The sequence below is a fragment of the Schistosoma mansoni genome, chromosome 4, assembly GCF_000237925.1.
Source record: "Schistosoma mansoni strain Puerto Rico chromosome 4, complete genome".
NCBI classification, from domain to species: domain Eukaryota; kingdom Metazoa; phylum Platyhelminthes; class Trematoda; order Strigeidida; family Schistosomatidae; genus Schistosoma; species Schistosoma mansoni.
Genome location: NC_031498.1, coordinates 23,976,981 through 23,991,476, shown reverse-complemented (window position 1 = coordinate 23,991,476; position 14,496 = coordinate 23,976,981). Strand labels below are relative to the sequence as shown.

Genomic DNA, 14,496 nt, shown 5'->3' with positions numbered 1-14,496 from the left:
ACAGAAACAAATAAAACCAAATTACTTAATAAGAGCAGATAAAAAAGTATCCAGCATCCCCTATTATTAAACACATAGCTGAAACTGGTCATAAGACTGATGTTAAATCACTGTTTGTGATTTTGCACAAAGATTATCCAGAGTGTATACTCAAGTTTATTCAAGTATCGGTCATACGAAATTTCAAAACCCACTTTATGTACTCAAAAACAGTTTTGATAATCTTCATCTTCTTATTACACCATTCAAATTTCTATTGACATAAGTATTCATTGTACTGAGATTTCCTACACTTATCATTTCTATTCATTTTTTTGCTTTTCACTTATAGCCAAAAGCAATTGGTGATCCAGATCATTATTTGAATAACAAGAAATTCATCTCCTCAAAGACGAATATTATTTTCTTTTTCTCCTTTAAAAATAAGACATAAACATAATAATTCTCAATCAGCTAATGAATTACACATTCGCTAGTATTTTTCCACCATTCACAACAAGTATCATAGCATTATTAGCAACAACAGTATCAACTGCTACACTTGGTGGTAATATTGTAGTATTAATTGCATTTTTTATTGAACGTTCATTACGTATACCAAGTAATTATTTTATAGCATCATTAGCTATGACCGATGTATTAATTGGATTATTTTCTATGAATTTATTTATTACATATCAATTACTTGGTTATTGGCCATTAGGTCATTTAATTTGTGATTTATGGTTATCATTAGATTTTTCAGCATGTTTAACAAGTCAATACACGGTATTTTTAATTACATTAGATAGATTTTGTTTAGTGAAAATACCAGCAAAATATCGTAATTGGAGAACATATAATAAGGTAAGTTAGTTTCTTATGTGTTGTGTGCCCCATTTATTAACTGTAACCTAACTTTTTTTCAATTTGAACGAATTATAAGTTTACAGGTATCAGTGCCAAAGTTGGATTCGATAGCTTTCTATTCATTATGATATAACAAATAAATATATATTATTGAATGATTTATCATTACAGTGAATTCAGATATTATCAGTAAAGGGTTATAGAGATTGATATCATGAATGGATTAATGTCAGGTTACCACTGAAAACCCGGAAGTACTGGACGACCAATCCATCCTAGTTTGTAACTCCTCAGTAGTGCGCGTGCACGATCCGTCACGCAGCACTCGAACCCACAGACTTCAGTCGCGTACGTGAACGCTTAACCTGTAGACCACTACGCCGGCATTCAACGGTGATAATGTCTAACTTTAACCAATCCACGATGTTGCACGACCGTCTTCCATTGTTTTCAGTGAGTAGTTGCGTCACAGTAGACACGAATGAACTTCAAGAAATCATCTTCAAGGCAGTCACTAATGAACACACGATAAGGAGTCCTATACTAGGAAGAAATAGCCATTCAGTGCTTCAAAGTTTCCAATGATAGTCTAACATTGATTCATTCATGATATCAATTTAAGCTGAATTCAGATATATTGGATGATATTTATAAATCAGTCTATTACTTTGCTTTCTCCATAATTTGAAAACATTAACTTGTAATTTTGTAATAAAAACTTTTTCAGTGAAGATCAGTGATTATCACTTTGAATAATCAACCATAAGAACCAACTAATCTCTGTGAATGAAATTTTTAAAAGTCTAAAACACATTATAAATCATTGTGACCTCATTATTATTGTATTTACACATTAATTATGGGAAATACTGGTTAGCAATATAAAGAAAATGTTATCTATGGAGTACATGCATATATCTTCATAAAAATCACTTAAACTCTACTCTACACTCTTGGTTAATTCCTAAACATAATATAAATGTATAAGTCTAAAATTGTCAAATATTTGATGAAATTTAATAGTTGAGATTATGAGTCAATTGAAGCTAGACCACAATGGAAAACCTGAAAACACTTGACGGCCATTTCGTCCCATTGTGGGACTTGTCAGCTGTGCTCATCCACGGTCCCGCCACGCAAGATTCGAACTCAGGACCTATTGATCTCACTCGCGAACGCTCAACCACTAGGCCACTGAGACAGCATCCAACCGTGGTAATGTCTAACTTCAATTAATCCACGAAATTCAGCGACACATCCACCATTGTCTTTAACAGGTTACTATATAACAACAGACCTGATTGAACTCCACTGGTCACAGTCCCACAATAGGATGAAACGGCCATCCAGTACTTCCAGTTTTTCATGGTGGTCTAGCTTCAATTGACTCATGATCTCAACCATTGAAATTACTTTATTATCCACAAAAACCCCATTCTGATATTAAATATTTAATGGTTAACATTTTAAAATGCCCTTCAAAATTTAAACTATTTACCTGGAAACAAACTTCTTTTTTCCCTTCTATGACGTAATACTTTTCAACTAAAAAGCTTTTTTTTTCTTTTCATCTAGCTCAATAAATCTTTTACTGCTTATTATATTTTGTTAAAATTAACTATCATAAATAATTCTTAATGCAGATATATTTAAATGTGATATATTAATACTACTGAAATCTTAATGACGGTTTCACAGTATTTGAGCGCCAAGTTGATGTAAGACATTAAATAAGAATAATATTCATTTGTAAAATCTCAGCGAAGTGAATTTGAAGTAAATCCAACGTTTCGCCTGATAATCTGGTCCAAGGTTTTTCAAGGAAATATAACCCCTTTGTTGTTTTAATGATTTGAAGAAAAAAAATTTAGTCTTTATAAATCTTTCCTTTAATTTTTTTTTGGTTTCATTTTTTGGTCAGTTGGATTTTGACTGTTTTATCAAAAAGTAAATTTTTATATTAAAAAGTTGCTTAGATCCTTTTTTTTTAGCTTAATAATTGAAATTGTTGATTTAAAACTAAAAATGACATTCACAGTATTTGAGACGCCGATAACTTTGATGTTTGATTATATTTCTTTGAAAAAGCTTGGACCAAATTGCTAGGTGAAAAGTTGGATTGACTTCAAAGTCATTCATTGAGATTTTACAAATATATTATTCGTATTTAAAAATGACATTACTTTTTTTTCTAAAAATAATAGATTGGTTTTACTGTGTTGCGTAATTCAAAGAATTTGCGCAGTACATGATGAGGTTTGAATGCATTGTACACTAATAAAGAATGTTGTCTTTCTCCGTCAAATGACGATATCTTGAGGTTTAATTCAATTGAAAGATGATATTGATTTCGTACTGTTGTGAAATGTAGGTTCTTGTCAGATGAATATATTTAGTGTATTTCGGCAATCACATATGGCTGGAATTAAGAAATATTATGTATTAGTTTCCACAATCTTTTAATTTATATATATATATATATACAACAAAATGTGTCTAGTGGTTTTGGGCTCACTTCAAGACGTGAATGTACTGGATTCGATCCCGAATCATCTCCTATGTGCTCAATACTGAATACTTATCCAATGTTTTTTAGTTTTTAGTGATATCGTATCTGTGATTAGTCCGTAAAGTGTGTAGTCTACAGATTCCCATTTTGTAGTCACCTCCTAATTCAGATAAATTAAAATTTTGTAGACACGTAGTATGGCCAAAAGTATATGACGTTGTCAAACTACGAAACTGTAAATATTCACTATATAGGTAAACTTTAGCGAAAAACTGTCGATTCTCAATTCCAATCAAAATGTCTACCAAAATAACACACTGATAGTAAAATATATAATGGTAATCCAACGTTCTAGATGTGCCCGGTTATAATGTCTTCATTAAAACTATTGATAATTAACTTGATAGTCAGAATCCCTGCTTGATTAATAATATATGACATAATATCCCCCAAGTTTGGCCAGTTCATCTCCATGACATAACTTTACTTCCATCACATTAATGCATACGTGAATATAACGTCGAAGATTTTTTCATATAAAGCTTGACCGAATTCAATCTCTAGCAGATTGATTTTTAAATGAGTGATGAAAGTCTATGAACAAAATCTTTTTCAGTTTGCATCTATTTGTTGACATTCTAGATGTTAAAAAATAGTTTAAATCTTTTATTTTAAGGGAAGAATTAATGGACAGTCTTCCCAAACTGAGTAAATGTGTACAGTATTATATTTATACATAAAGTTTTAAATTATAATCGAAGATCTATTTCTTGTCAAATTTGGGACTTGTCACCTGGATGTATTCACATTACAGTATTTCTATTCATGGAGAAAACTCACTTTTTAAATTCTATCATAGACAACATAGTCCTGTGAACCAACAATGTGAAAAAACACAATTTTAGTTCTTAAACCATTTTCAAAGAACTTTAAATATGAAAATGAGAGAATTCATAGCTATATCAAGTCTATATAAACGATATGGTTTGTTTTCAAATCATATAAACTAACCTTATTAGTGTTAAGTTTTATATCCGACATAAGATAGAATGAATTTTACTTATTGTGACAGAATTTTTGAGTTGGTATTATTACATAGTGAAGTTGATATAGGGTTGATTAATTGATACAATACCTTAAATGGAAGGATGACACAGAGTAATGTAGCTGGACTGTTTTATGTAACGAAATTTTCAAAGTTAAGTAAACTTGATTCGAATTCATTTAAACACCAAAAGAGATGAGAATATAATTTACGGACGCTTTATGGGCGACGTTAATCTTAAAAAAATCACCTACTTACTAGGGTCAAATGTGAATTATAAAATAGTATGAGGAATTAAGATTAAAAATACAGTTAGAGGTTATGGTTATAAATTAGAGTAAGGATTTTCATCACGAACTGATATCAGCTATCATGCCAAAATTCTATTCAACCATATGGATGAATAAATTTCTCACCAAAATTTAGGATATGCTATCTTAAACCTCATTGGTTCGTCTATAAATTCTAATCTTACCATCAATGTTTGTTAGATATGAGTTTTGTAAGTAATTCAACATCAGTCTATGAAATAAAAGCCTCATTATCAGGCTTACTTATCCCTTGCCATATCAAAAGCGAAATTCTACATTTATTAAACATATCTTTCTAATATACTAAATATACTTGCTTACTTTACTTACGCCTGTTACTCCCAATGGAGCATAGACCAAAGACCAGCATTCTCCAACCAACTCTGTCCTCGCCCTTCCTTTCTAGTTCTATCCAATTTTTGTTCATTCTTCTCATGTCTGTTACCATTTCTCGCCATAATGCGTCCTTTGGTTTTCCTCTTCTCCTTTGACCTTCAGCATTACATGTAAGGACTTGCCTTATGATGCAGTTGGGTGATTTCCTCAATGTGTGTTCTATCTTCTTCCTAATTTCTTCCTCCACCGAAATCTGGTTTGTTGTCTCCCACAGTAGAATGTTGAATATACTAAATATGGATAGATAGTAATATAAAGATCTCTAAAGTGAGATACTTCTAGTGATACTTTAGTTGATATAGATAAATCTTCGAAAATAAATTAAATTAATCTGTAAATATACTCCTGAATGAGAAATTTATTTAAACAACACTTTATTTGTTTAAACAAAAACTATTTACTTCTTTTGAATGACTTTTTGTTATACCGAATGCATGAGTACATGCGCTGTTTAATATATGACGTTATAAGACGTTATAAAAACCCGTATGAGCAGTCTTGAGTACTTATCGGTCTTGCTTTCTGCCTAGCCCAGTCAGTTAAGTCCAGAACACCAATAACAGGCTCTACAATATGAATCATTATTCTCAAACATACTGAGTTCATAAACCAAACAAACTGACCACATCGTACCATAATATAGAAAATGACATATGTACAAGATTCAGCTAAATGTGGCTGTGAATATGGGGAACAGTAATCAATAGACTGGGGAGAACTCATGAATGGTAAATCGTGCAGTAATAGTCTATAGGTCAAAATGAAGCTTATAATAAGAGGGACACGAATACGAATAGTTTAGTTACTTAACAATTATACAATAGGAAATATACATATCACATTAGTCTATAAATAATCCTCATTGTTACCATTCATAATTCTCCATGGGATAGAACACTTTTACTTTCAACTAAATGAAGATTAATTCTTAACACTTTTGTTAAATTCAGTTAATTGCTTATCAGATTATCATCATCATCATCATCATCAAACATTTGAATAATTAACATTGTATTTAAACATCATTATTTTGATTAAACTGTCTATATGTATTATACATGCCTTCCCTTCCATTACCTTTATGAAGTAATAAATAACGTTGATGGATCTTTTTTTTTCACTTTATCCTTCTTTCCTTCTTTTAACAAAATAAGTTTACTTGTCATGAAACAGAGGAAATCCTTTACTTAGTTTGCTTTTAATATAAAAACAAAGGAAAACAAAACAAACAATAGACTGATGCTTCCTCCTAGAATGAATATTTCTTTTTTCTTAGAGACTAAATTGTTTAATGCCATTTCATATTCTTCTCTTTTATTTTACATGTTATTCATGCAACTTCGTTTCTTCTTTTCTTTTCTTTCTTTAAAAACAGACGTTAGTAACATTGTGTTAGTGTTAATCTATTAAGTAATCACTACTCTTTACCTGATGTATATATGTGATTTAATATATATGGGATTCATGAACATTCAGTATACATACAAGCATATATGAATGTAGTCTTGTATACTGATTAAACTATTCTTTTATAGACCTAACATGATTACGTAATCATTAATAAACACAAGAATAGATGAAAATAATTATACTGATAGTAATAATAATAATAAAAGTTAGGTGTATTTGCGACTAGTTATTTTTGTACGAAAAAGGTTGGTACAAAAAAGGACGATGCCTAATAACTTACTGATAAAATCGGTATTAAAATACCACAGATGCCCTTATCATTACAAATGAGTAGTAACCAATTACAAGTCTTACAGAGAATAACAATTCATTAAGGACTATAGATATGATACTTTAGTCATGCTTCATCTAGGAATTCTGGATAAATATCTCGGAGGTTTAGCAAGGATCTCGTGATGTGACAGTTTTATTTTCATAATCTATAACTAAATATTCTATATTGTACTGAGATCATTTTTATATGTATTACGTATTCCCAACCATTACCTAATTCGAGGGTCAATGTTCACTGGTATAAGAGTGAGTTCGAAGAAGTCTAAAGGTAACCAAAAAAGAACATGTCATTATTGCATGAAATCACTGCCTATTCGCCTGAGTTATGTATATGCAGATAAAATGGTTGAGGCCCTTGCGATAGCCATTAAAAGTTGCAAGATACTTTGGGTGACATGGCTTAGAATCGTTCACCGTTGTGTAGGTGATTTCATTCTTTATCTCCCTCTAAATCTTGAATTCCAATATTATTTCATCTATACCTTTCCACTCTGTCTATCCGAACTTTATTCTCTATGCTCGGTCTTTTATGTCGTAAATTATTCTGTTCTCTTTTACTAAATATCCCGTTAACCTCAGCTTATCGTGAAAATCAGGTATGGCAACTTCGACCACTTCACACCTGCTATAGGAAGTACGTTGGTGATGACTGACTGCACTTCTCCCACTTATTTGCATATTATTAGCGCTCTTTGTTTTGTTGGGCTTACACATAAGTCTTCCCGAATTCTAGTTAAAACTCATGGTCTTTTTCGTTCAGTAACTCAGGAAAGAGCTAGATACCCATTGATCCTGACTGTGCTATAACCAGAGTTGTCTGAAATTAGAAAACTTAACTCATTGCATTCGCACTGAGTTGATGAATTATATTATACTTCTCATGAGATTCATTGGTCATGAGTTCTACGCAGATTCAAGATTGATAGTGTTCACTTCTAAGTGAGAAACGTACCATCTACTCAGTGAGCTCTGATTTTTAATTGATTTGCTGAAGGAAGTCAAGTAATGATTGAAACTATCTCAGAATAGGCTAACGAACATATGTTTCATCCCATAAATAAAACATTTACGATGACAGGCAACAAAGAAATGGTTATAGTTTGCAAAAGTCCTAACCAATTCTTAATTAGCAACAAATTATCAAAGACTATTCATCTATGTAAATTAAACTTCTCTGTTACTGAGATAAAAAAAACTCCAACATTTCATTTACACTTGTTATGTATGTGTTGTTTTACAATTTATAAGATACCATCAAAAATAACCAAAGTGACACATACGTTCATTTGTTTTATCTATCTCTTATTTAGAACCTAATTAGTTAATTTTACATTAAAGGAAAAAGGGGTGGATGATATAATTGGATTATATCAAAACAATACTCACTTGGTGTTGTTTACTTGTATCTTCCCATTGTTATTTAAGACTGTAATTGGTAAGTCCGCACAGGATGCACATATGGTAATAAGAGACTGATCAATCGCAGTCCTAAATAACAAGGGGAAGATACAAGTAAACAACACCAAGTGAGTATAACTTCATTCCATCGCACAAGCAGGTGACTATCAGAACTCAGTAGCTAAGTGGATAACGTGATGACGTTAGAAGCGAACGGTACTGTGTTCGAGTCCCAAAATGAACATCAACTGTGGGATGCAGGTACATCCATCTAACTCGTCCAAAATAGGACGAAACGCGCGTCCTGGATTCCACTGCTAGGTACTCTCCATCTTAGCTTATAAAAACAATGATTGTAAAAAATGTGGATAAAAAGAAATGTTTGGAAATAAACAAACAAACTGATTGAGTAACAACAATACAGTCATTGCATATAACAGATTAAATTTACTGACTAATTATTGATTAACAGACTAATATTTGAACGAAAAATGTTTTTTTCGATAAATTCTATTCAGGTTCTACAATTCATATATCCAAATTAATAATCCGAAAAATGATCAGTTTAAGTGTTAACTGTATCATCGTTTAAAGTTAAAGGATATGAATTTAGGATTGTCAAACAAAATAGAACAAAACTGTTAACGATGATATGATTCATATAGAATGTTAATTTTTTGCCAAAGCTTGTCAGACTTAAAGTTCTTCAAACAACTGAAGCAGTAGCCATCCGGATTAAGAAACTGGAGCTATGCCTGCAAAAGAAATATATTTAACCGCTTTTCCTCCCTTGGCCAAACTCAAGGTCAATTAATCAATAGTAATCTTAGCTATTGAATGACCTAATTTGACTGTTGTACCAACTAGCTTTCGTAGTCGAATGTAATTGTCTCTGTTACCTATCATTATTATTGTTATTATTACCATTAGTTAAACATCATTATTAATCTCCCCAATACATAATTTATTTACTTCGCATTCATCCCACCTTATTATGTCTTACTAATAATTTTTTACACAATATAGTCTTCTATTAAACATTTGATCGAATTGTAATTGTACTATTATTTCTCTCACTCTATCTGACCCATATTTATTCGGATCATGGATCTTAAAATTTTCACCTAACATATAATCTGATTCAAGTTTATAGTTTACATGAGTTATATCAACCACCATAGAAAACCTGAACGAAACAACTATCCAACGTTTCCAGGTTTTCAATGGTGGTCTATCTTTAATCGATTCATGATTTCAACTATATTAAATTATTAATTAATTTAATAAATTATAACAATTCTTTAGGTATTCAATGAATCAATTATTAACTAAACATTATTGACATTTGAAAATTGATCAAACTCTTATAATCTAATCTTTAATGATATTTTAATGATAATTTTAGACATTAATATGTTTAACACTAATATAAAATGTTATACATAAGTGATTTAATTATTCTAGTTTCTTGGTAGTCTTACAATCGAGGAGTCCTACAATAGGACGAAACAGCCGTCCAGTGCTTCCAGGTTTTCCATGGTGATCTAGCTTCAAATGACTCATGCTTTCAACTATGAAAAAAACTATAAATATGTTAATGTTAAAATATATCTAAGATATTCTTTCCTGTTTTTATAGTTAACACTTTATTCTATGATCATCACTGATAACTATTATGTTACTTAGTTAAATAATTGAAGTATTATTTGCAGAAGTATTATTCTGAACTAGTTCATTATCTAAATGACATGGATTTCAGTTTTATATCTTCCTGGTTTTAATAATTATTCTCTTTTATGTGTCGAAATGTTCAGTAACACCATTGGATGCCGACTAGCTCAGTGGTCTGGAGGTTAAGCACTCCCGCGCGAGACTGATAGGTTCTGGGTTCGAATCTCACGAGGTGAGATCGTGGATGCGCGCTGATGAGGAGTCCCATAACAGGACGAAACAACCTTCCAGTGCTTCCAGGTTTTCCATGGTGGTCTAGCTTCAATTGACACATGATTTCAACTATGAAAATACTAAATTCTCCACAAAACTCCTTCTGATCTATAATCATATACTCACTAGTGACTGACTTCAAGAGATATTTCCTTGAGTTCTAACGGGAAGCAGTGACCAGTGGAGTTCTACCAAGTCTGTTGTAGAGATATCAACTCACTGAAGACAATTGGTGAACGGTTACTCAAAATCGTGGATTGCTTAAAGTTAGACACTAACACCGTTGGATGCCGACTAGCTCAGTAGTCTCTAGGTTAAGCGCTCGCGCGCGAGACTGATAGGTTCTGAGTTCCAATCTCGCGAGGTGAGATCGTGGATGCGCGCTGATGAGGAGTCGCACAATAGGACCAAACGACCGTCCAGTGCTTCCAGGTTTTCCATGGTGATCTAGCTTCCATGGGCTCATGATTTCAACTATATAAAATTACTAAAATCTCCACAAGAAACCCCATTCTGATTTAATTTATTATTAAATTGGAAATTAAAGTATGAAAGAAGAAAAGAAATTTGAACTTATTTTCAATTGTTATATTAAACAAAATTGTTAATAAACAATTAGCGGTAAAGATGAATTTGATCACGTAATAGTTAACTTTATAATGATGTAATTTAAAACGAAATGATGTAATTCTCTTTTTTTGTCTTTGAGGCAATGCTGCATTATACATATGCATGTAAATACATCTATCTAAAGAGATAAAGCTCGAAATGTTATTGAAATATACGTTTTCTTGAATGCACGCAATTGTATAAAACATGCAAATATTGAAATTCAGTTTCCAAGATGATATTACGTGATCTAATAAAGTTATATAATAAGATACTTCAAATTAGATTTGGTTATTCTATATCAATGTAATGAACAATAAGTATTAAATGTCATCCTAATACGAAGGTATAACTTTTAGTAAAGTTGGTTTTGTAACTCTTAGTAGAGTTTAAGATATATGTTTCCCTCTATTTGACAATTAGTACCAGTGTTACTTACTTACTTTCGCCTGTTACCCACAATGGAGCATAGGCCGCCGACCAGCATTCTCCAACCCACTCTGTCCTCGCCCTTCCTTTCTAGTTCTATCCATTTTTCGTTCATTCCTCTCATGTCTGTTTCCATTTCTCGCCATAATGTGTTCTTTGGTCTTCTTCTTCTCCTTTGGACTTCACGATTCCATGTGAGGGCTTGTCTTGTGACATAATCGGGTGATTTCCTCAATGTGTGTCCTATCCACTTCCAGCGCTTCTTCCTGATATCTTACCCCACTGAAATCTCGTTTGTTCTCTCCCGTACAGTCGGTTGTTGCTGATAGTGTCTGGCCAACGGATCCGAAATATTTTTCGCGGACAACTGTTAATAAACACCCGTATCTTCTGGGTGATAACTATGTACTTGAACCTTAATATTAACTTCAAAACTCAAATTTGAACTTAATACTCTTTGCTCCATTCATCTACTGATCTAATTTACTCATAACTTGTAATTAAAAATACTATCAGGGTAATTTATTTAGAATGCCGATATCTCAATAGTTATTGAGTAAACGTAGTTTTTAACGTTAACAATAGGAAAACTCAAACTAAGATATACAGATAAAAAGTACAGATTTGTAATTGAAGAATATGAAAATACCAGAAGAGGGTTTTGTGGAGATTTTAGTAATTTTATATAGTTGAGATTATAAGTCAATTGAAGTTAGACATTAACACCGTTGGATGCCGACTAGCTAAGTGGTCTAGAGGTTAAGTGCTATGGCACGAGACTGGTAGGTCCTGTGTTCGAATCTCGGGAGGCAGGATCGTAGATGCGCACTATTGAGGAGTCCCATCCAGTGCTTTCAGGTTTTCCATGGTGGTCTAGCTTCAATTGACTGATGATCTCAACTATATAAAATATGAAAATACATTAAACATAACAATCACTCTAAATTCACTTGGTGTTATTTACTTGTATCTTCTTCCCATTGTTACTTAGGACTGCAATTGATCAGTCTCTTGTTGGCATATGTACATCCTATGCGGACCGCCTGGATATTGCCTGAAATCATAAGCTTTATAACTCTATAACATTCACTCAGATTATATAATTTCTTGTTTAACTCATATCATATTTTCGTAATTAATTTAGTTATTAATTATACAGTGGTATGCTTTCTTTTCATTTCTAAGTTCCTATTATTTATTCCCATGATTCATATAATCATTTCTCTATGACCAACAATAAACTCCAAGTATATTTAGTATACTAGTCATCTAAACATTGATAAACACTAAACAAATTTATCTTGTTCTTAGTATTCTCTCTATGTTTTCTAACAGTGTTATTATTACACACTTATTCATGATGTTTACTTCATCGTTCAGTGTGAAAATTACCATAAATCTACAGTTAAAAAATATATCTTTTATTCACATGTTTATATATGTTTTAGTATAGAAAAATTTATATACTTTGAGAAGATAGTTACTTCGAATATATACAAGAAACAATGCACAGTAAACGAAGATGGATGGTGGCTAGAAGTGGAATCCATGAAGCACGTTTCGTCCTATTTGGGACGAGTCAAATAGATGCACCTGCATCCCACAGCTGGCGCTCACTCTGGAACTCAAACCCAGTACCGTTTGCTTCAAACGTCATCACATTATCCACTTAGCTACTGAGTCCTGATAGTCACCTGCTTATGCAATGTGGTGTAGTTTAAATTTACTTGGTATTGTTTATGTGAATCTTCCCACTGACGTTTTGGACTGTAATTGATCAATCGAAATCAACTCTGAGATGCAGACATATCCAGCTGACGAGCCCAAAATAGGATGAAACGTGCGTCCTGGATTCCACTTCTAGTCACTATCCATCTTTTCTTCAAAAGCTTGTGACCTAAGGCAATATCAAGGCAATCCGCACAGTATGCACATATACCAATAAGAGACTGATCAATCGCAGTCCTAAACAACAATCGAAAGATACAAGCAAAAAACATCAAGTGAATTTATTTACTGTTTGGTTCTCAGATTTCGCTAAAACGTTCTGTAATTTTGTGTTCAAATACATTTAATTGTCCACACTTGTGTTTTCGTCCACTATATTATCACTTGCTTGGTATTTTGCCTTGAGTAAAAAAAATACCGTTTTCCAAGACTATGAGATCCAATTTAATTTGAAATTAATTGACAATAATATAGACACAGTCTTTCAACCCATACAGAAGTGGTCAATCAATCACATGGTCAGAAGTCGAAGCCGACATGAATTCAAAAAAGAACAAACGAAGAAAACAAACCTATGATAAAAACCAGTTACAAACAAAGTCATCAAAATGGAATAATATAATACTTGTGAGAAATTAAATCAGCTGATTTCTACATGAAGTCACCACTGAAGATTTTTGTCTAAAATGACAATAAAAGTTCCTCATTCAAACCATTTGGCATAAACAACACAACACTAACAAATTCTATATTTTGATATTGATAATAAATGTACGTATCTCTTCAAGTATTCAGGAATGTATATGACAAGATTATACAACGATCTTCATTAAATATATGGGTGACTTTCAAACTACCTAATCGAAAATAGCAAATCAGAATTCAGCTTTCATATAAAAGCTCCAAAATATAGTAAGGTGATAGAAATACAGAATATGAGCAGTTTTAAAATAATTGTTGAACTTATTAGTGCTAACTATAGATAATTCAAGTTTGATATCATAATTCTGTAGTCAGGATAAACCCTGATTATTACCCCTACATATTTTAAAAGCTAATTCCTAACCTTAAAACCCCTCTACCCTACTTCTCAACCCTGGAACTATTAAACTCTAGCTCCTAATTCTAAAACTCCTAGACCCTGACTCCTGGCATTAAAACATCTTAACTCTAACTCCTAATCCTAAAACCTATCGACTCTAGCTACGACCTTTGAAACGTCTTAGCCTTTATACTCCATATCATAGTCTATCAACACCAATATTCCTAACCTTAACCCTGACTTCTAATCCTTAAACTCCTTAACCCTAGATCCTAACCCTAATACTTCTAACCTAAACATACTTAATCCAAACATGCTAACTGGTGACAATTTATTCCATGTGAATAAATTGTCACAGTTAGCATGTTTGGATTAAGTATGTTTAGGTTAGAAGTATTAGGGTTAAGATCTAGGCTTAAGGAGTTTAAGGATCTTTCGCATTAATGCTTATACTCTTACTACTTCTACCACTATGGGTATTTGAATCGACAAC

At 32.2% G+C, this 14,496-nt stretch overlaps 1 protein-coding gene across 1 annotated transcript in view; it reads left to right on the top strand.

Moving 5' to 3' along the window:
* Positions 1-411: 411 nt before the first annotated feature.
* Smp_152540 (putative g-protein coupled receptor fragment) overlaps positions 412-14,496 on the top strand; it is a gene marked incomplete at its 3' end in the record, with an annotated part of 21,466 nt that continues 7,381 nt past the window's right edge. Inside the window, exons 1-2 of the mRNA XM_018797267.1 lie at positions 412-846; positions 2,771-2,796. Coding sequence (XP_018652325.1) covers positions 457-846; positions 2,771-2,796 — 416 coding nt within the window. The 5' untranslated portion in view covers positions 412-456. The remainder of the gene's footprint in view (positions 847-2,770; positions 2,797-14,496) is intronic.